This window comes from Saimiri boliviensis, chromosome 2, assembly GCF_048565385.1.
Source record: "Saimiri boliviensis isolate mSaiBol1 chromosome 2, mSaiBol1.pri, whole genome shotgun sequence".
Classification (NCBI taxonomy): domain Eukaryota; kingdom Metazoa; phylum Chordata; class Mammalia; order Primates; family Cebidae; genus Saimiri; species Saimiri boliviensis.
This window is the reverse complement of record NC_133450.1, coordinates 168,529,447-168,551,250: the sequence shown is the minus strand read 5'-3', so window position 1 is coordinate 168,551,250 and position 21,804 is coordinate 168,529,447. Positions and strand designations below refer to the sequence as shown.

The window sequence follows — 21,804 nt, the reverse complement described above, 5'->3', positions numbered from 1 at the left end:
TGGTAAGAGCATTTGGAGAACTGAGGAAAAAGTGTTGGAATAAGGTTTGTTATGCACAAAACTGGTGACCCTTCGGCAAGGTAATAAAACCATAATCTTACCACAGAGAAATTATGCTAAAAAATCTGTAAGTTAACATAATTTTACAGAGTATAGGTTTTACTAGTAAATAGGAAGCCAAACAAAGATATGTATTTCCTAGAGAATTAAATGTTCCTTGGGTGGGCCTGTCAGAAATTGCTCCAAGGTTTTAGTTTTGCCTTGTTACCAAGCTATTATAACAGGTAGATGAGTTATTTCTTGTCTATCCATGTAGGAAAGAATTAAATTTAGCTCAGGCTGTACACAAAGTGGATTCTAGATTATACTTGTGTGTTTGCAATATTATTTTCTCTACTTTGTAAATTTGAAGCACTTCTTACTAAAAAAATGAGAAAATGGGTTCTTAAACACTAGACAGTACTTTGAATAAATGACTTAGGTCTATAACTAAAAAAATCCTGTTGAATAAAAAAATCAGTTTGTAGCATGGTGTGCTTATTGTGATATTAACATAAATCTAGACATACTGTAGGATTTCTGTGACTTCATGTACATGTGTATACAAACATAAAGGACTAGAAGAATCTAAACTTTTATACCTCAGAAAAGCTGAATAAAATATCATTTTATTAATAATCCTTATATTCTGCTAAATTCAAGTATGTTGTACCAGGTAAAGATACAGTAATTTTAGCTTTTGTTAACAGATTAATTTAGTCACAGTAATATTTTAACTAGTTTGAGCATTGAGCAATTCCTGAATCGAATATTTATTAGAACATGAGCAGTTCAGTGTTCTACCTAAGGAGTGGGAGGGGGAAACTTATGAAGTACTTGAAGAAGCAAGACAAAGAAAATATCTGACTGGAACAAGTGGGAAGTTTCTAGTTAGAGGTGAGTTGGCTGTTTCTGATTGGCTAAGTTTAAATTTCATTTCCACTGTTTACATTGAGTGGAGTTTCCATTTGCTTATATAGGAACCATCTTTGCTGAATGGCCTCCCAATTCATTATTATTACTATTATTTGAGATGCAGTTTCACTCTTGTCACTCGGGCTGGAATGCAATGGGGTGATCTTGGCTCACTGCAACCTCTGCCTCCCGGGTTGAAGCAATTCTCCTGTCTTAGCCTCTCAGGTGACTGGGATTACAGGCGGCACCACGATGCCTGGCTAGTTTTTGTATTTTTGGTAGAGACGGGGTTTCACCATGTTGGCCAGGCTGGTCTCAATCTCCTGGCCTCAAGTGATCCTCCTGCCGCGGCCTCCCAAAGTGCTGGTATTACAGGTATGAGCCACTTCTCCCAGCCTCAATTATTTTAGCACTTTGAAGTATATGTCTACCTTGCACAACAAATCTATGTTTATATCTAATGCGTTGTATATCTGACATGTCAAATCATTGGGGGAAAAGATGTGACATGGCAAAAGATTAGGGAAAAAATTACACAGCACTGTCTTGTACCATCTGTTCAAACTATGAATGAATAAACAAATTGCATGTTAAGAAGTAAAACACAGGTAAAACTGTGTTATATAATCTTTGTAGAGGGAAGGTTTTTCTGAGTATGCCCTCAAAATCTGAAATGTTAAAGAAAAAAGCAATAGTTATGACTGAGTAAAAATTTCAACATTGGGGAGACTTTTATTAAAGCTAAAGGCAAATGTGAAAAGGGGGATATTTGAACAGTACATTTCAGAGACGGTGTGTTTCTAGTCCTTGAAAATGAGTCTGTAAGTGAGCAGATGGGCAAGAATGGTCCAAATTGGTAGATAGCCTTTTCAGTCACTTCCTCTTTCCCTGCTTGTAAACAGAGCTGATGGTCACTGCTCAGAGTCTTGTTTATGGAAGTGTTACCTGTATTCTCCAAATAAAAAGTTTTTTTGTGATGGAAATAACCTGCCTTCAAATGACATTTCTCCTTGCCTGTGGGGTTTTCTTACCTCCTACCACCCACACCTAACCACCCTTGTAAGAACAACTTTAGTTTTGCCCGACATGAGTGTAAAATTTAGGGAACTTGGTACGTCCAAGATAAAAATGAATGTCTACTGTAAAATATTCCAGTACATTGGGAAGTATGAACTTCCAATGGGATAAAAACAAACTCCACTTAATTGAGGGCATTGTACATCTTGGCTTTATTTATTTATTTTTTTTGAGACGGAGTTTTGCTCTTGTTGCCCAGGCTGGAGTACAATGGCATGATCCTGGCTCACTGTAATCTCTGCCCTCTGGATTCAAGTCATTCTCCTGCCTCAGCCTCTTGAGTATCTGGGATTACAGGCATGAGCCACCACACCCGGCTAATTTTTGTATTTTTGGTAGAGATGATGTTTCCCCATGTTGGCCATGCTGGTCTTGAACTCCTGACCTCAGGTGATCCACCCACCTCGGCCTCCCAAAGTGCTGAGATTACAGGTGTGAGCCACTGCATCTATTGTGTATCTTAGGAATAAAAAAACAAAAAACAAAAAACAAAACTTCTCCAATAGGATAGTCAGTAATCTTTCTTCTACCTCTTTGGTTAATGACTCGAGCTCTTCTCTGTGAGATGTGTACTGTTAAGATGAGTGGAAGTGGAAGGAGATTGGCAGTTCTATTCTAATACAGGGCAGGACTTAAACTCTTTCTGGAAGTTTTCTTCTCTGAGTGGACCGGCCCTTGTGGTGTGTCTGTTGAGATATCTTTGGCTTAATAAATTGGCCTAAGATTCTGCAAGGCACATTGGTTTCCACTTTCTCTGTGTTACTTCAGCTTTCTGTGGTGTATATTTAATGGGAAATAAGACAGTTTATAAAAAATAAAGTACCTTGCAAAATGCATACCCTTGCCTTCAGGTATGTATTTTTAGGAAATAATTAGGCATGTGAGTAAAGGGGCTTATTATAGTAGTTTGTAATGCCAAAACTTTGGGAGCAACCTCCATGCCTGAAAATGAGGGGCAGGTAACAAATTGGTATTTCCAGTCAGTAGAATGCTGCAGATGCTATCATAAAGCAGCTCTGGATTTATTGAGAAGAAAAGATTCAGGATAATTCCTGTATATAATTAATTATACTGTATATCATAACCCATTATAATAAATATCTTTAGTAAAGTTTCATTAAAATATGTATAGATTCACTTGGGGAAAAACCTGGAAGGATATATACAAGATACAATCCTATCTTTGGGCGGAGAGCTGTGGAGTAATTTCAGTTAACTTCTTTGTTGTGTACTAGAATGAAAAAAAGGTTATTAGGGCTATATTTCAGGAACGTTTGACACAGAACAGTAGAGTTTTGTTGCTTAATTTTTTAAATTGATAAGAAATGGAGGTAAGATGTATAAAAATAATTGGAAGGCTTGTATTGTGTAATTGCACTGGTGTAGACTTTTCTCACAGGACAAAGAAATGAAAAACCTCACTCTGCCTTTTGAATTAACAGATCTTCTCACTCAGATATGGCAACAAGCAGCCTTCACTTTGCGTCATGTGATAAGCAGGCACCCAGACAGCGCGGAGCATCTACCGTGAGCAGGTCAGGAAGGGTTGTGGGCATTCCTGGGGAAAGAGGGGAGGACAGTCCACCCTTGAAGGAATATAATATTGATATTTGCATAGTGCTTTGCATTTGCAAACCAGTGAGGTCAGGAGAGGCCTAGGCAAGTAGAGTGCCCATTTTATAAATCGGGGAAGGAGACAAGGTGGCTGCTAAGACACTCCATGAACAGGTGGTGCTGTTACATGAAAGCAAAACAAAATTCAGCCTTTGGGGCACAACTCCCTTTCAAGTCGTTTTTATCTTTAAATATTTTTAGCAGTTATTTGTATTATAAAATAATAAATCACGCTGCCAAACACTGGAGGACAGGAGAGCCATCAGCCGTAATGATGACCACTTGAACACAAAATCTTGGTGTCTTTCCTTCCAGTCTTTTCCTAGGCATGTGCTGCTTGACACAGTTGTAGCCATAATAGAATTTTTCATCAAATATTATATTATGATTATTTCTCTTTCTTACGTTTTTCTCACAATCTTGGCCTAAAAATATGTTTTAAGAAGTATTCATTGTAGAAAATTCAGGAGCTATAGAAAGCACAAAGAGAATGAAATATGTATTACTGTGATTCTGATTATTTTTGTGTGTATTCTTTTTCTCATTAAATTTTTCTTAATTTGAATCATATTAAATATACTGTTTAGTAATCTACTTTTTAAAATTTGATATAGCATGACATTTTCCATTAGTTATTTTTCTGTGATATCATACTTGGTTAATTCTTGTTCCTTTCTAGACCATTTTAGAATTAACAGATTTTCTCTTTGAACATGAAAGTTGTTTTTTGTGAGTTATTAAGGCAACTCTGTTAAAGCTGTTTTAGTACATGAGAAAACACTTTTCATCCACCCTTACAGGTTTATTAAACTTAAACAGCAGATCATTAGCAGTTCGGATTTTGCATTTGAAATTTCAGCTATGCATATGTTCTTTAACATTTTGTCTTAGGCGTCTACCCTCACAACATACAGAAGAAGTTACAGAATGGAGATAAAGTTGAAAATAACTTCTAGGCTGGGTGTGGTGGCTCACGCCTGTAATCCAAGCACTTTGGAGGCCAAGGCAGGAGGATCACCTGAGGTCGGGAGTTCAAGACCAGCCTGACCAACATGGTGAAACCCCGTCTTTAAAAAAAAAAATAATAACTTCTAAGGATCTTAAGGCATTTGTTTTCCTATCCTTTTTTACTGTGTATGTCCTTGCTCATGGAATTTTGTGTTTTCTTCAAAAACAAGTGCTCTTCCTTCATAGTTAGCCTCTAACTCACCCAATAGTTTCCCAAGTAACTACTGTATCAACATTTATAATGTTGAGTTTGAAAGCTATAATAAAAAATGAAAATTACTGAAAGCAATAATAAATAAGGGTATGACACGCACAAACAGCAACGAGTTGCATCTGTAGACTGGAAGTCTTTCGCATGTACGTAGTTGTTGAAGTGATGAACCACACCTGTGTTTCCCGGCAAGCCGTAACAGAAGAGAAGATGATGCAGGAAGGAACCTTCGGGAACACAGAACATTGAAGGATGGCTAAGTCAATGACAGTTCAAGCAAGAGCTATGTAGATGTGTGAGAGAGGAAGGCTCTATGAGTTGGTGGCCATAGGACAGGCAAGGGACTTGGGGGAGGGGTGAGTTCTGGGATGCAGTCAGCAGAGCCAGGTGCGGCAAAGAAATCTTCAAGGATACAGGTGGAAAAGTGTCTATTGCATTCATAGTGAGGCCATTAGAGACCTTTAGCTCATAAGGTTTCAGGGAAGTTGGGGAAGGAGTCAGGCTGCGTGGCTAAAGGTGAATGGGAGGTGGGGAAGTAGGGAGAGTGAGCATCAGTTCTTTTTTGAAGCTCTTGCCTATGAAGAGAAGGAGTGGGAGAAGGGTGTGTTAGGAGAGAAAGCAAGATTAAGGGAGTTATGTTTCTTGCTAGTTTTACTTTAAATAGAAATGAATGAGGTTTGTGTGTATTTCTGAATTGGGAAGGAGTCAAAGAGTAGAAGAGGTTAAAGATACAGAAAGGAGGAAATGGAGGTGAAATATAAGAAATAATTGAAGTGTTTTTGGGCCGGGTGCAGTGGCTCAAGCCTGTAATCCCAGCACTTTGGGAGGCCGAGGCGGGTGGATCACGAAGTCAAGAGATCGAGACTATCCTGGTCAACATGGTGAAACCCCATCTCTACTAAAAATACAAAAAATTAGCTGGGCATGGTGGCGCGTGCCTATAATCCCAGCTACTCAGGAGGCTGAGGCAGGAGAATTGACTGAACCCAGGAGGCGGAGGTTGCGGTGAGCCGAGATCGTGCCATTGCACTCCAGCCTGGGTAACAAGAGGGAAACTCCGTCTCAAAAAAAAAAAAAAAAAAAATTGAAGTGTTTTCATGATAGCACAGGGTGAGCATTCCTAATCGAAAAATCCAAAATAACTCCAGTGAGCAGGCTGTGTGTGTGTGTGTGTGTGTGTGTGTCATGTGGGTGCTCAAAAAGTTTCAGGTTTTGGAGCATTTCAGTTTTGGATTTTCGGATTAGGGGTGCTCAACCTATATTCACATTTGCAGTTTTCACAGTCTTTTTCTTTTTAAAAACTAAATAATAGACATTCTCACTCTGCCTTTTAATTAATAAGTCTTCTAATGCTTGTGTCAAAGCAAGCCCTTTAGAAATGTAATGTGGGGCCGGTGCGGTGGCTCAAGCCTGTAATCCCAGCACTTTGGGAGGCCGAGACGGTTAGATCACGAGGTCAAGAGATCGAGACCATCCTGGTCAACATGGGGAAACCCCATCTCTACTAAAAATACAAAAATTAGCTGGGCATGGTGGTACGTGCCTGTAGTCCCAGCTACTCAGGAGGCTGAGGCAGGAGAATTGCTTGAACCCAGGAGGCGGAGGTTGCGGTGAGCTGAGATCGTGCCGTTGCACTCCGGCCTGGGTAACAAGAGCGAAACTCCGTCTCAAAAAAAAAAAAAAAAAAAAAAAGAAATGTAATGTGGAGCAGCCTGAAAGAACAGTTGCAAAGTGGAGGAAGCTTGGACAAGAAGTGTGGCTCTCATGCAGTTAGTCTGAACAGAAAGTGATAGTGCCATACGTCATATGTTACTCCTCCTGGGACTCCTCGCTCCGCACACAGCTATTTGGTTTTTAACCCAAGGTTGTGAGGCAGACAAGGAGGGAGTTTAGGTCACCATTTAACAAGTGAGACACGCTCGATGTCAAGTGACATAGCCGCTGCCACAGCCAGGCCGTGGTGGAATTGCAACCTGATGCTCCATCTTCTCATTTCCAGGCTAACGCACCTTTCGTAAACCCATTTGCCTCCTTGTTTGTAATCCCTTTCACTTGTTTAGTCTTACAAAGTGTTTTGAAAACCACAGTTCCTTTTCATTCTCCCTCCGACCTTGAAAGAGCCAAGAGAGGATCTTCCCACAACAGGATCCTCATATCCAGAGAAGTACATGGTCCGCTAAAATGCTGTGTCACTCTGAAATTCTTGGAGTCGGAATTTCCTGCCAGTGTCCTTAAAGGGCACCAGTGATAAACCGGAAGACATTTGACAGTTTTGTGTTCATCACTTCATATCTGTTTACAAACTAGTTTTTGAAACCACTGTGTTAAGGTCACTTTGGAAAAATGAGGACTCTTCACCCTGGCCAGAGCTTTGTCGTCGTTTTACTTTCTCCTCTTACCACATCTCTTCATTAGAGGTGGGAGACATATTGTTGGCTCATCAAATGTGTATTTTTCTATGAGAAATGGGCTGAACACAAGGTTGCTCAATTTACCATCTCTAAGAGAAAATGTGTCCTTTTTATTTACTTGAGAAAGTCATCCAAACAGAGCAGGGGTCTAGGGCCTCAGAATGAAAGGATCAGGGAGAAAACCTTTGTTAGACTTCTTAATACTTCGCTTACCAAGCCTCGCTATGTCAGTCCCGTGTGGGTACAGGGCATTGGTGGCTTTAGTTACTGAATGAAGGTTGGCATTGGGAAATCCCAGAATTACGCAGGGAGTTCAGGCTGCTCAGGAGACTGAGTTCCAGAGACTGTTCAGTGGGATGAGGTGTCCAAATGGCTCAGTCATGAAGGTTTTGGCAAAATGTTGGCCAAGGGCTTGTGAGAGAAGAGGGTGGCTCTCCCTTGGATTGGTTAGTAAATAATGCAGGATAGAGGGAGTTGTTTCATGAGTACAGAGTTTCAGTTTTGCATGATGAAAAAGTTCTACAGATTGAAGTGATGAGCCACATCTGTGTGGTTCACACAGCGTGACTATACTTAACACTACTGAACTGTATGCTTGAAAATGGTTATGATGCAAACTTTATGTAATGTGTATTTTACCACAATTTTTTTTCAAAAAAGAATGCAGGACAGATTGCCCAGCTGTTATTACGTAGAGTTAAGTCTGGCTTTTACCACCTTTGTGTTAGAAGGGTGCTAAGTGTATTTTCCATGCCATTACCACGTCTATACCATACCTCCTGGGAATGATCCTTCTTAGTTTAACAGCTGCAACAACAAAAACCCTGACTGGGCTCAGGAATGCTGAGGCAGGTTTTTGGGAACACATCCCACCTTCTCACTGTACTTACGTTGCTCTTTCTTGCTTCTTCCGAGTTCTTTGAGCCTTTGCCTAATGAGCTGGCTTAGTTGCTTAACCAAACTAGTTAACCAGTGTTTGCCCAGAAGCCATTTCACAATAAGTTATTTTTATTAGAGACATGTTAGGCAATGTAAAAGTATTACCTTATATAACAATGAGATATTGAAAAGCAGCCTATTATAATTGTAACAAATCGGGGTAGGAAGAAGTGGCATTAAGGTACAATAATTTAAGTGACTTTATATATCATGTTTTGGTTATGGAGACTAAGTGCTTTTTTTTTTTTTTTTTTTGAGACCGAGTTTCGCTCTTGTTACCCAGGCTGGAGTGCAATGGCGTGATCTCGGCTCACCGCAACCTCCGCCTCCTGGGTTCAGGCAATTCTCCTGCCTCAGCCTCCTGAGTAGCTGGGATTATAGGCACGCGCCACCATGCCCAGCTAATTTTTTTTTGTATTTTTAGTAGAGACGGGGTTTCACCATGTTGACCAGGTTGCTCTCGATCTCTCGACCTTGTGATCCACCCACCTTGGCCTCCCAAAGTGCTGGGATTACAGGCTTGAGCCACCGCGCCCGGCCAAGTGCTTTTGTTAAAAAAAAAAAATATATGAACAAAAGCCAACTCTTTCTGTTAATGAACAGATCTACTTAAGTAGATATAGCTTGAACACTGTGGTACCACAGCAGTGGCTCTGGATCAGAATTCTGCTCTCCTAGGGGCTAGATGCAGAGACCTGGCGCCCGAGGCCTCTGTTCTGATGCCATTCTCTAACAAAGGAAACCAAGGCTCCTGGCTGATTCCAGTGCCAGGGCAGGGAAAGTACACGATGAACCTAGAAGATCTTGTGCTAGAAAGTACAGGCATTGATCGACTTACGACCCATGCAACTTATGATCATTCGACTTTACAACTACAATCGCTAGTCATGACTGCTCTGCATCTGGCAGCGCAAACGTTGCCCAGCTGGGCGTACGACAGTGCGGACCAGCTTCTGGCAGCACTACCTTCTCCGCGTGCACCATTTCAACTGTACATATAGCCTACTCAACTTACGACCAAATCGTGTTACGACCCTCCTGCGGTCCCGACCGTGGTCGTAAGTCGAGCACCACCTGTAAAGAATTGTGGAAAAAATGACAGGGCTTGTTGAAAGAACACGGGAGCAACATAAAGGGGCTTCCAGTTGCCAAATCCAGGTCGATTTGAGAAAGAAATAGTGACTGTAATGAGTTATATAGCCCACAAAATCAATCAATATCGATGTGTTCATAGAATGTAAATAATTGGGTAAACATGTCAGTGGTGGGAGGGAGAGCTCTTCCCTACTCATTCTGACTAATGTAGACGAAATGATGGGAACAGGAAATTGCTGTTAGATAAACCACAATGGTAATGGGTACAGACAAGAACCCTCACTGGACACTGAAGTTAGGGTCTGACGTGTTATGAAACGGGGTGTCCGCCGAGTGTTGAGAACCTCCCCTGAAGATGCTTAGTGACTCCCAAGGGAACATCACCCTAGCTATGCAGTCATCACCAGAAACAAGCACTGCACACAGCTCATAGCCCCGATACCACGCACTGAGCACACGGCATCCCTGCTGTGGTTTTCTTGCCCCAAATGTCTCTCATCCAGATACTAACCCAGCTTGACCCTGCTTAGGTTCTGAGATCGGACAGCACAGGGTGTGTTCAGGGTGATATGGCCGTAGACTCTTGCCCAAAATGTGTAACCTGAATCTGATTTTGAGGAAACATCAGACAGACCCGAGGGACATGCTGTAGAATAATTGCCACCACCCTTCAAAAATGTTATGTAAGAGGTTATCTGGGGGAACTGGGAGTACAAACTCTGTCCTCTTTTTGCAACCTTTTGGAAGGAAGCCTGAAATTATTTGGAAAAGAAAAGGGAAAAAAAAAAAAAAAAAAAAAGAACTCTGCTTCTCCATTTGAGTCTGAAGGATGAACACACTATTCACACGAGGAGAGACCAGGCACTTTTATTCTTTCAAAGATCATAATGTTTACATCATTCTTTTTAGTGCATAAGGTAGTTGCATTTTTACCTTTTACATCTACATTTTTATCTTTTCTGATGCTCACAGTGGCAACGTTACTAATACCCGTGGGGTGGATATTGTCATATCCTCATATCCCTTTCATAGCTGAGGAAACAGACTTGAGAGGTTAATGACTTGCCTGGAAATCTTGCCATCTAACACAGCCCGCTACAGACTATGAGCTTACAGGGTCCCTGTTCACCCTTGGATAATGAATGAGAAATGGCAAAGAAGTTTCTGTAGTCCGGCTGTCTAGCCACAGTTGCTTCTGAGCTTCTGGACTCCACACAGTTGAATCAATAGAACTGAGGCTTCTTGCCCTGGAGCTCTTGAGGGCAGGGAGTCTGGAATCCACAGAAGCATGGGATTTGATTTGGATTTGCTTGCAAAAGAACCCTGGATACTTCCACACATATTAGTAAAAGTCTCTGAAGAGTAAAGTTGTGCCCCTATCATTCTGTGCATACAGATTCTAAGGGTTTAGTTCTTGCTTTGGAAAAATGGTTCCTTTTTGGCCTAAGTTGAAATATTGATGCAAGAGTCAGACCTATGGAGATCAAATTCTCAGCTTCATTATTCACAAAGACTGTATTGGAGGATGTATTATGGCTTAGATGTGTGGAAAATGGGCTGCTTTTTGACATAGCCCTGAATGGAATTTCAGCCCCAAATTGCAGGCCTCCCTTGTGAGGGTGGTGGTTGGGGGGTTGGGGGATGGTAGAGCCTGCCCTACTAGCTCACTGCATGGCAGAGAGAATAGACTTTCATGCACCCTCTTTCCCCGTAAGAAAGGGGCTGGGTCATTTATGCCCTGTGTTTCTTTCCAACTTACCAATCTGATAATTCATTCCTTTCCCAGAGGAGGAATGATGAGGGGAGAGGGGAGAGTCCAGGAGCATTCATCTAGTGAAGTCCCTATTCAGGGAAGTCTGAGGCCTTGGAGATAATGATGTTCCTTTCCTCAGGGTACAGAGAGGACACCTCTTGGAAGAGGGTCTTGTGACCTGTTTCAGGGGAGAAGGGTGAGGGGATATGATTATTACACATTGATTTTGTAGACTTTTATTTATTGTTACACAAATAACAGAATCCCTTCTTTACCTTTAAATCAATAGATCTCATTAATCAGATATGTTAATAGTAGGAGGTCATCAGATTTTGAGCAAGGTGCAGAGAAACTTTGCCAGGTCACCACATACGTGCATCGTATGTGGTTCTTAAAAGAGGAGGTGGGGCACTTTGATACTCCTGGAGAATTGTGGTAATGCCTCAATATATATAAATGCTTATACTTTTAATTCCAGAAGCTTCCTGCATCTTTGCAACTACCTTGTATAGTAGTAACTGCAGGCTTAATGATCCCCATCTTATAGATGAGGAAACTGAGACTTACAGAGTTAAAGTTAAACCTTGTTCAAGGTTACAGAACTGGGAAATGGTGGAGAAGAGACTTTTTCCTTTGTTCTTATTTAAAATGTTACTTTTATGTTTTAAGATTTTTATAAATCAGTTTTTCATTATAAAAGTAATGTGAGCAGAGGTCAGATAATTTGGAAAGAGGAGAAAAAAGTCACCAGCTATCTCCCTGCCCAACATAAGTGAGTAAAAATTGTGATTTCTAGAGGAAAGAGACAAACCTCCAGACAAGTAATAGAAAATGGCCTTGGGATGCAGCCTAGTTCTCTAGAATCACCACTTTCAGTGGAATCAGTATGTTGCGGGAAACCTTTGATTTCTCTTGAAGTAAAAGGGAATCAGGAAATGAATAAAAGGTTCTGATTCCAGAGCCCACATGCTCATTTATTATGTAGTTTTTTTTGTAACCAAGCTTAGTAAGTAATAAAGGAAGAATTGGAATGTCAGTGATAATGATACTAGTATAGTTCCAAATTTTTATAAGTTATGTATTCATTTTGTATGTATGTATTTTAAACTAGACAAAAAACTCATCCTACCTTAAATTAATCTTTTAGAGACACGAGGAGTTGTCACCTCACTGAAGATATATATTATGAAAGGTACCCAGGCATGTCCCCAGCAGGTCAGGAAGGTGACTATGGGGGCTGAGCAGCGCAGTTTTTGGAGAATTAGACATGGTTGTTAATTTGAATCGGGCTTGAAAGTTCACAAAACACCCTCATAGCACTCACAGTAACCGTTCCTTGGCTTCTCTTGCAGACATTGTGAAATGAGAGCATTTTGAAGGTGAGGCTAGGGACTCAGGGAAGTTAAGGGACATGGTGAAGGTCACAAGGCTAGAGAATGACTTAGCTGACTTCTGATTTCCAGTCCAGGACTGTTTTCATTAATTACTTCATGCTATACTTGAGGGAGATGCTATGCTGATGAGCCTCTTGCAAAATACTGTTCTGTTTTAAAATAGCCTTGCTCATCATTCCAGCCTGGTTGGACAGGTATGGTGAGCTGATTTCCACTTCATGTGGTAGGTATGGGTAGCTATTCCAGGTTCTTTTTTTTTTTTTTTGAGACGGAGTTTCGCTCTTGTTGCCCAGGCTGGAGTGCAATGGCGCGATCTCGGCTCACCACAACCTCCGCCTCCTGGGTTCAGGCAATTCTCCTGCCTCAGCCTCCTGAGTAGCTGGGATTACAGGCACACGCCACCATGCCCAGCTAATTTTTAGTATTTTTAGTAGAGACGGGGTTTCACCATGTTGACCAGGATGGTCTCGATCTCTTGACCTTGTGATCCACCCGCCTTGGCCTCCCAAAGTGCTGGGATTACAGGCTTGAGCCACCGCGCCCGGCCTATTCTAGGTTCTTAATCTAAGGAGGCAGAATGATGAGCATCTGTTTTAGGAAGAGAGCAGCCTGAGAGTGGAATCCCAGTGTGTCTGATGTGTGCTGGAGTTGGAGAACCGTGGAATCAAAGCAGTAATAGGAAGACATGCTTGGAGAGTATTTTGGAATTCAGATCTGAAGTGATGAGTCTCAATTAACGTGATGGCAGTGGAAGTGAAGAGAAACACCTGTGTCCTAGAGATACCTGACAGAAGTCTTGGCCCTGGTGAAAGTTGTACTCCTGGTCATTCCTTACAGAACACATAGTAGCCCTCGTGTTCCGGAGAGAAGTGTTGATTCCAGGTGAACATCATGGTAAACCACTCAGAAGAGTTGAGTTTACCTTGTTCGGAGGTGCCGAGCTCCCACTTTTGTGTATGTAAGTGGGTGTGTGTATCGTGTATCATCCCGGGTGACAGTGTGGCCAGCTGAGAGGCAGAGGTGGATGTTGGCAAGAGGACTGGTATCTGTTCACAGTCTGTTTCCTGGTAATGAAGGATGAGCTGTAACTTTAGAGATAATTGGCAGGAGGTAAAATGGGAAAACCTAATATCCGAAGGGAGGGGATGTTTAGAAAAAGAGTGACGGGCCGGGCACACGGTGGCTGATGCCTATAATCCCAGCACTTTGGGAGGCCAAGGCAGGCAGATTGCTTGAGATCAGGAGTTTGAGACCAGCCTGGCCAACATGGCGAAACCTTGTCTCTATTAAAATATATAAAAATTAGCTGGGCGTGGTGGCTCAAGCCTGTAATCCCAGGTACTCAGGAAGCTGAGGCAGGAGAATCGCTTGAGCCCAGGAGACAGAGGTTGCAGTGAGCCAAGATTGCGGCATTGCACTGCAGCCTGGGTGACAGAGCGGGACTCCTTCTCAAAAGAAAAAGAGTGAGAATTTCAGAGCTGATGGATTGCCTTTTGCTCAAAGAATAAAATTCATCCTCTCTGCCTCTGCGGTTTCCGGCTTTCTGTCCTCATTTTCTCCCATTCTCTGCCTTGCTCATCACATTCCCAATTTAGAATCCCCCCTCTGCCCTCAACCTAGATATTCCCATGGCTGGCTACACCGTACAGCAATTGGATGTCACCTTTTTGGAGAGCTTTTCCTGACCGTCCTCATTAATGCTCTCCCCATCCCTGCCTCCCCGAAAAACTAGGTTCTGTCCCAGACCACTTATCCCAGTCGGGGAAGACCCTAGTCAGTTCTTGGTCTGCCTGTGCAATTCTGCCCTCCCTTCCCCAGTAGAATGAAAGCTCCTAGCGAGCCTGGGATCCGATGTGTCTTGTTCATTGCTGTTTTGCCAGCACCTAGAAGAGTACCTGGCGCACATGTAGCATAAATATTGGTTGAATGGATTCTTTTTTTTTGAGACGGAGTTTCGCTCTTGTTACCCAGGCTGGAGTGCAATGGCGTGATCTCGGCTCACCGCAACCTCCGCCTCCTGGGTTCAGGCAATTCTCCTGCCTCAGCCTCCTGAGTAGCTGGGATTACAGGCACGCGCCACCACGCCCAGCTAGTTTTTTGTATTTTTAGTAGAGACGGGGTTTCACCATGTTGACCCGGATGGTCTCCGTCTCTCGACCTCGTGATCCACCCGCCTCAGCCTCCCAAAGTGCTGGGATTACAGGCTTGAGCCACCGCGCCCGGCCGGTTGAATGGATTCTAAGTGAAGGTTTGATGAGCGGGGGTAGAGGTAGGCGGCGAGGGAAGGAGCGGGTCTATAGGCCCCAGATAATAACACAAGGTAACTAACCTGGACTGGGTGGTAGAGATGATACAGGATCAATTCAAGAGACGTTCAGGAGGTAACACTGACCAAATTTGGTGATAAAATTTGGTGAATTAGGAGGTACCAGGCAACTTTCTTGTGAAAAATCTTGCTGTGAGAGGTTAGTGAACTCCTAGCGTTGTTACTGGATCTCTTCATTCACTGGAAATTGAAGGGCAAAACAATTCTTAGCCTTCCATCAAGAGCTTACCTCAGTTCTACCCCACCCCAGAGGAGGTCCCGCAAACTCTAGGCATGAAGAAGTCTCCGTTTCTACCCAGGGCAGTTGTGCCCACCCATCCACCCATGTACCACTCAACAATATTTTTGAGCATGTAATGTTCTAGGTATTGTCAAAGGCACTGTTGCACAGGAACGGCTAAAACAACCTCCTTGCCGGGCGCTGTGGCTCAAGCCTGTAATCCCAGCACTTTGGGAGGCCGAGGCGGGTGGATCACGAGGTCAAGAGATCGAGACCATCCCGGTCAACATGGTGAAACCCCATCTCTACTAAAAATACAAAAAATTAGCTGGGCATGATGGCGCGTGCCTGTAATCCCAGCTACTCAGGAGGCTGAGGCAGGAGAATTGCCTGAACCCAGGAGGCGGAGGTTGCGGTGAGCCGAGATCGCGCCATTGCACTCCAGCCTGGGCAACAAGAGCGAAACTCCGTCTAAAAACAAACAAACAAACAAAAACCTCCTTGCATTTATGTCCTAGAGAGGGAAGACATTTTATTTTATTTTATTTTATTTTGAAACAAGGTCTCACTCTGTTGCTCAGATTGGAGTACGGTGGCATGATCATGGCTCACTACAGCCACAAACTCCTGAACTCAAGTGATCCTCCTACCGCAATGCCTGTAGCTGGCTATTTTAAAAAACTTTTTTATAGAGACAAGTGCTCACTCTGTTTCCTAGGCTGGTCTTGAACTCCTGGCCTCAAGCATTCCTCCTGTCTCAGTCTCCTAAAGTGCTGGGGTTTCAGGCATCAGCCAACCATGCCTGCTGTTTATTTCTTATCAGCATTTTTGTTTGCCAAATCATTCTATTGCTCATTTACTTTCTGAAGTCATCAAAAGTCATTAACAAAACATTTTAGAGATGACTTTAAGGAACAAAATGTCTGTCAATCATAAGTGATTAATAGATAATTTTCAAAAAAGGATAAAATCATGACTCATAGATGCAAAAATGAACATGGTAAGTATTTAATCACTGATTAATTATTAATTATAGAAGAGAACATTTGGCAGATGTTATAACAGGTACAAAGGAGAAATTGTAACAAATTTCCGTGAAGTAAAGTACTATTGAAATTAATGTGCAAATTCAGGAAAACTAGCTTATTCCACAGTGGGGGAGGGAAGTTAGTTGCACCTCTAGTGGCCAGGATAAAATTAACATGTCTGTAGACAACAGTTGCTTTGCTGTTAGTTAGCTGCAATTTACAGAGTTGGAAGCTCCTCGAGAATCAGAATCTAATCACCTGTGGAGGTGTCCTCTAGAGCAGGCGTCCTCAAACTTTTTACACAGGGGGCTAGTTCACTGTCCCTCAGACCGTTGAAGGGCCGCCACATACTGTGCTCCTCTCACTGACCACCAATGAAAGAGGTGCCCCTTCCTGAAGTGCGGCGGGGGGGGGGGGGGGATAAATGGCCTCAGGGGGCCGCATGCGGCCGGCGGGCCGTAGTTTGGGGACGCCTGCTCTAGAGTCTCGATAGTGTATGTTTTTTCAATGAAGTACGTTTTTTTTTCCTTTGTATAACCAAACTAAAACAAAATAATCTTCCCCTCCTCCATGTGCTAACGTATTCCTACACTTAAGTAATGGGGAAGGGGAGCTATCATCTATTTAGCACCTGTTATGGGCGCATTTGTCAGTTTACCTCATCCTCACAGCAGCCTCACGAAGTAGGTGTTGGTCTTCCCGTTTTACAGATAAGAAAATTTAGACTCGGGGATCTTATAGACAGTAAGTAGCAAAGTTAGAATTCCAGCCTGTCCTATCTCAGAATTTACACACACATCCCCACCAGGGACAACATGCTGATGGTAAAAGCTATAGAAATTCTCTGTGTTTTTTTCTTGATCTTTAGTTCATCATCATCCAAGGTGGATCTCAAGAGTGGCCTCGAAGAATGTGCTGTGGCATTGAACTTATTTCTAAGTAACAAATTTACAGACGCCTTAGAATTGCTTCGCCCCTGGTAATTTACTTTGGGTCTTTTAGATAAAATATTTTTCAAATGTTTCTGATGATGGTTTGATGTCATGCTTGTAAATTAATTTATCTGTTTCCTTTTGAATGTTTATTAGCTAATTTAGTTGAGACCTTCTTACTTTACTTTTAATATTCAGTTTAGAAATCTGAGTTTTCAAATATAATTAGTAGAAAATTTCTAATTGTTTCACATATTTTAATCTCCTTTTTCAGATAGTGTTGTCTTATGTAGTTTTTATAAGGCTTCAATTTCACTTTCTTCAATGAAATATTTTTGATTGTTCCTTTTAAGTATTATTGAAAAAATTTTCCTTTGAAATGGGGAGGGGAAGAACCAGATATGCTGATCTCAATGCTAAATATAAATGTAAGATAAAAGACTATTATTGAGGTTCTCTATTTGTTCGACAAATAAGTTAAGCAATTTTATCTTAGTAATACCTGTTAAGTTTTCATATGTGGCACCAAAACCTGTGCTTGCCTGTTTACTTGGCCTTTGTCTTGACAAGAATAATTTTACATGCCCTCAAACACTTTCTTAAATGAAGCTTAGACCTCATATAATAATTTTCTAGGCTGGGCGCGGTGGCTTACGCCTGTAATCCCAGCACTTTGGGAGGCCGAGGCGGGTGAATCATGAGGTCAAGAGATCGAGACCATCCTGGTCAACATGGTGAAACCCCGTCTCTACTAAAAATACAAAAAATTAGCTGGGCATGGTGGCGTGTGTCTGTAATCCCAGCTACTCAGGAGGCTGAGGCAGGAGAATTGCCTGAACCCGGGAGGCAGAGGTTGCGGTGAGCCGAGATCGCGCCATTGCACTCCAGCCTGGGTAACAAGAGCGAAACTCCGTCTCAAAAGAAAAAAATGATAAAAAAATTTTTTTTTTTTCCTAGAAGATTACTTGGGCACAAAAGTGGGCAATCTCATTCCTTACTTGGAGTGGTCACCAGGGTGGCCGGACTCTGGTCATTTGAATCTTAGAGATTAATCGACCTGCTGAGGAGCTGCTGTGGTAATTCTGTCAAGATTTAGAATAGCTGTAATCAGGATGGGTCAGCTATCATTTCACAGGTTAAGCACAAAGATGAAACCGATGGTGAAGCCCTGTAGTCTGAGGAGATTTTCTGGTGTGGTCTTCACCATTTGTCTCGCAATCTCCACCTTGCCTGTCCTCTGCCTTTTCTCCCTCTGTCCTTCTCAGTCCCTCAGATTTCTCTGTCTTCTGTCTCTACCTCCCTTTGTCTTCTCTGTCTGCTTGTCTTTCTCTCTCTTATCTCTCCTTCTGTCTCTTTTCTCAGCCTATCTGCCTGTCTTCTTTGGGTTTTTAATGTTTTTATTGATGAGTCATAGTTGTAGCTATTTTGGGGGTACATGTGATAATTCGATACCTGTATACAATGTGCAGTGATCAATCAGGGTAACTGGGTTATCTATCACCTCAAACATGTATCTTTTCTTCGCATCGGAAACATTTATAATTATTCTCTTCTAGCTATTTTAAAATATACAATAAATTATTAACTAATTTCTTTATTATTAAATACTAGAAGTTATTTCTTCTATTTAAGTGTATTTTTGTACCCATTATCTTCTTTGATTTTTACTCAAACAAGTCTTTCTCTGCCACTGACACCCAGCTGGTCATAATATGGAATGAAAATAAATGATTTGGTATTGTATTCAGTCAGGTTCGTCTCTGATTTTTGTTCGTTTCGCTGTTAAAATGGCTCATGCCTCTAATCCCAGCACTTTGGGAGGCCGAGGTGGGCAGATCACCTAAGGTTGAGAGTTTGAGACCCTAACCAACATGGAGAAATCCCATCTCTACTAAAAATGCAAAATTAGCCTGGCATGGTGGCACATGCCTGTAATCCCAGCTACTTGGGAGGCTGAGAATCACTTGAATCCAGGAGGAGGAGGTTGTGGTGAGCCGAGGTTGTGCCATTGCACTCCAGCCTGGGCAACAAGAGTGAAACTCCATCTCAAAAAATCCCAAACACCCAAAACCTTTTTCCTCACTTGAATCATTTTTTTGCTTCTTGAATGAGCTTTCAGTTAAAAATGTGAGGTTTGAAACCACAATTAATGTTTAACTTTGGGCTGCTCTGATTCCTTGTGGTTCTTTTGGACAGATAGTGCCCTCAGTCTTCAGGACAAGCTGCAAATTACCAAAGGATGTTTAGACTATTTCCATGGGGGCAAAGAATAATGTGGCTTGCATTTGTTTTGCGTGGCAACAGGGTATTATGCATTAATATTGACGTTAAAAACAAAACCATGCATTACCATTTTAAACCTTATGAGTAATGAATACAGCTTAAGAAGTTTTAGAAAATAAATGATGATGTTCTCACAGCCAGAGAATCTGGATGTCTGCCGTCCATTAGGGCTAATTAACATCCTTAAGTATCCTGAAGCAGTTCTCACTGTAAATTGATGATTTGAAGTATCAAGAACTTGATCAGGAATCTCAGATAATGGGGTTGGAGTTAGATACAAGGTCTGACATCTACTTTGGTCAGGGGCCTCGTGACCAGTCTAACTTATTCCAAAATCTTGTTTCCTCTTGGCCTTTGGCTGGACAGGAGAGGAATGATTTTAAATTAGCCCTTGTTTTTGATCAAATATATCAGAATCTCTCTGTCCAAAAAATACATTTTCCAGCAGCCTTTATTTTCGCCCTTATTTCAGAGCCAAAGGTAATATGCTGCCCCTTTTCCAACAGAAAATGGTTTGTTTGGAATCTGCCTGCCGGCTGCCCTCTTGTGTTGAAATAGGGAAATGCACATTGTCCACTTCAACCTGGAACATTTTGTTCTGCCTGAGTAGGTTTACACTGGAAAGTCCTTGGTACTTGAGTTCTTCAGAGGTTTTCACTGCCCATATAATTTTGGCGATTATGGTGAAGGAATAACAGTTACTGTGCAAGTCAGGACTTGTATTTACTAGAATTTCTTATGATCAGTATCAGATAAAACTTGGGGTGTTTTTCCATTGAATTAAAATGTCTGAATTCCCTGTGTTCTCCCCAGGGCTAAGGAGAGTATGTACCATGCCTTGGGCTACAGTACCATTGTGGTGTTGCAGGCTGTCCTGACCTTCGAGCAACAGGACATCCAAAACGGCATTTCTGCCATGAAGGACGCTTTACAAACCTGCCAAAAGTATGATGAGTCATCAACTGCTTGAGATGGGACTGCAGACCTTTATGCCTGTGTGACAAAAATAATGTCATTTGCCTGACCAAGAGCTCTGTGTTTGAAATTGGCCACAGTTACAGAAAAGGACTTCAGTCTCGGAGCTGAAGGATTCCTGTTTGGCATCCATATTTTTCCACTTTTCTTTTTGGTAGCCTGGGGTCTGAGCTACAGAGCCCTGGGGTGGAGAGGGTGGAATTTCAGTGGGATTAGAAGCAAGCATCTCTCAAGGTGGATGACATTAGGTATGAGTGCATGCCAAACCAAGCCAAGCAAGGAGCATTCTTGTTTTAAGTGAGAGATGCAAATTCATGAGGGGATGTTTTATTTGTTTAAGAGGAACCTCTTTTTGAACACTTCTGTTTGGTGAAAATGAGATAGATTTTTAGTTTTATTTTAAGCTTTACTCTGTGTGGGAAGACCCTATCAAAATTTTTTTTCAAGGTGAAAGTAATTTTGATATTTAAAAAAAAAATAAATGTTTCACAGTATAGAAGATACTTGGTTTGTGGACATTGAGGAATATTCAGGAATCCAGGAATGGCCGGCTGGGGCACCCTGATCAGGTGGATGGGAGGAAATGACCCCGCTTGCTGTCAATTGCTTGATGTGCCCCCTGGGACTGGGGCAGAAAGGTTCATGATCAGAAGGTTAACATGGGTGAAATTACATCCTGATGTAATTGTGTTGTAAGCTCCTCAAATGAAGAGAGCTTCCAAATATTGCACTTTAACTTCATTTTTAACCTGTGGAGAATTTTGCCACTAATACTGATTTTAGTTACAGGGATAAGGGAAGGTACTTTGCAGGTTAGTTTTCACTGGCATGTAAGGATTTCCTCTTGTGTGGTGTTTAGTAACACAGACTGAATTCCCACAAGGGGCTAGCCAGTGCTGAGTGGAGAGTGTTGGAAAAAGATGGTCTGTGTCCTACAGACTGCAGGGTTTAGGATTTCAGCTTTTTTGACTCTCTGGTGTGATAGTGACTGAAATGAATGTTAAATGAAAATGAGCTCAGCCTGATTTTTTTTTTCCATTTTCTATCTCTCTTTCTGTTTATTCAATGTAGATACAGGAAAAAATACACAGTTGTAGACTCTTTCTCAAGTCTTCTTTCTAGAGGATCACTGGAGCAACTGAGTGAAGGTAAGAGTCATTTAAAAGATCGCTTTTTCCCTTGATTTTAAAAATGAAAAAACGATTATCTCATAGAATTCCATACTGAAGCGTATAAAGTAAATGGAATGTCTTGTTCTCTTCCTTATCATACCCACCCTCCGGAAGAACAGTGTTAATAGTTAATTTTGAAACCTTGCAGACTTTTCTTTGTACATACTCAAATACATAAATAAGATACATGTAGGGTTTTTGTTGTTGCTTATGGATTGTTTTTGTTTTTTGCAAGCTTAGAATTACATAATAGATGTTGTCCTACAGTGTGAATTTGACACTGACATTTTCTCAGGTCATAACGTATGTGTGTTTAACAGCTGCGTGGGATTCCATAGGATTGGCGTACTGTACTTTACTTGGATTTTCTCTTTTGTTTTTATTTTTTCACTGTTACAAATAATGCTGTCCT

The 21,804-nt window shown here is 41.7% G+C and overlaps 1 protein-coding gene across 1 annotated transcript in view; it reads left to right on the top strand.

Moving 5' to 3' along the window:
- Positions 1-21,804, top strand: part of TTC39B (tetratricopeptide repeat domain 39B) — a 149,792-nt gene that overhangs the window by 84,453 nt on the left and 43,535 nt on the right. Inside the window, 4 exon segments of the mRNA XM_003928147.3 lie at positions 3,474-3,566; positions 16,899-17,009; positions 20,059-20,190; positions 21,292-21,368. Of these exon segments, the coding sequence (XP_003928196.2) occupies positions 3,474-3,566; positions 16,899-17,009; positions 20,059-20,190; positions 21,292-21,368 (413 nt within the window).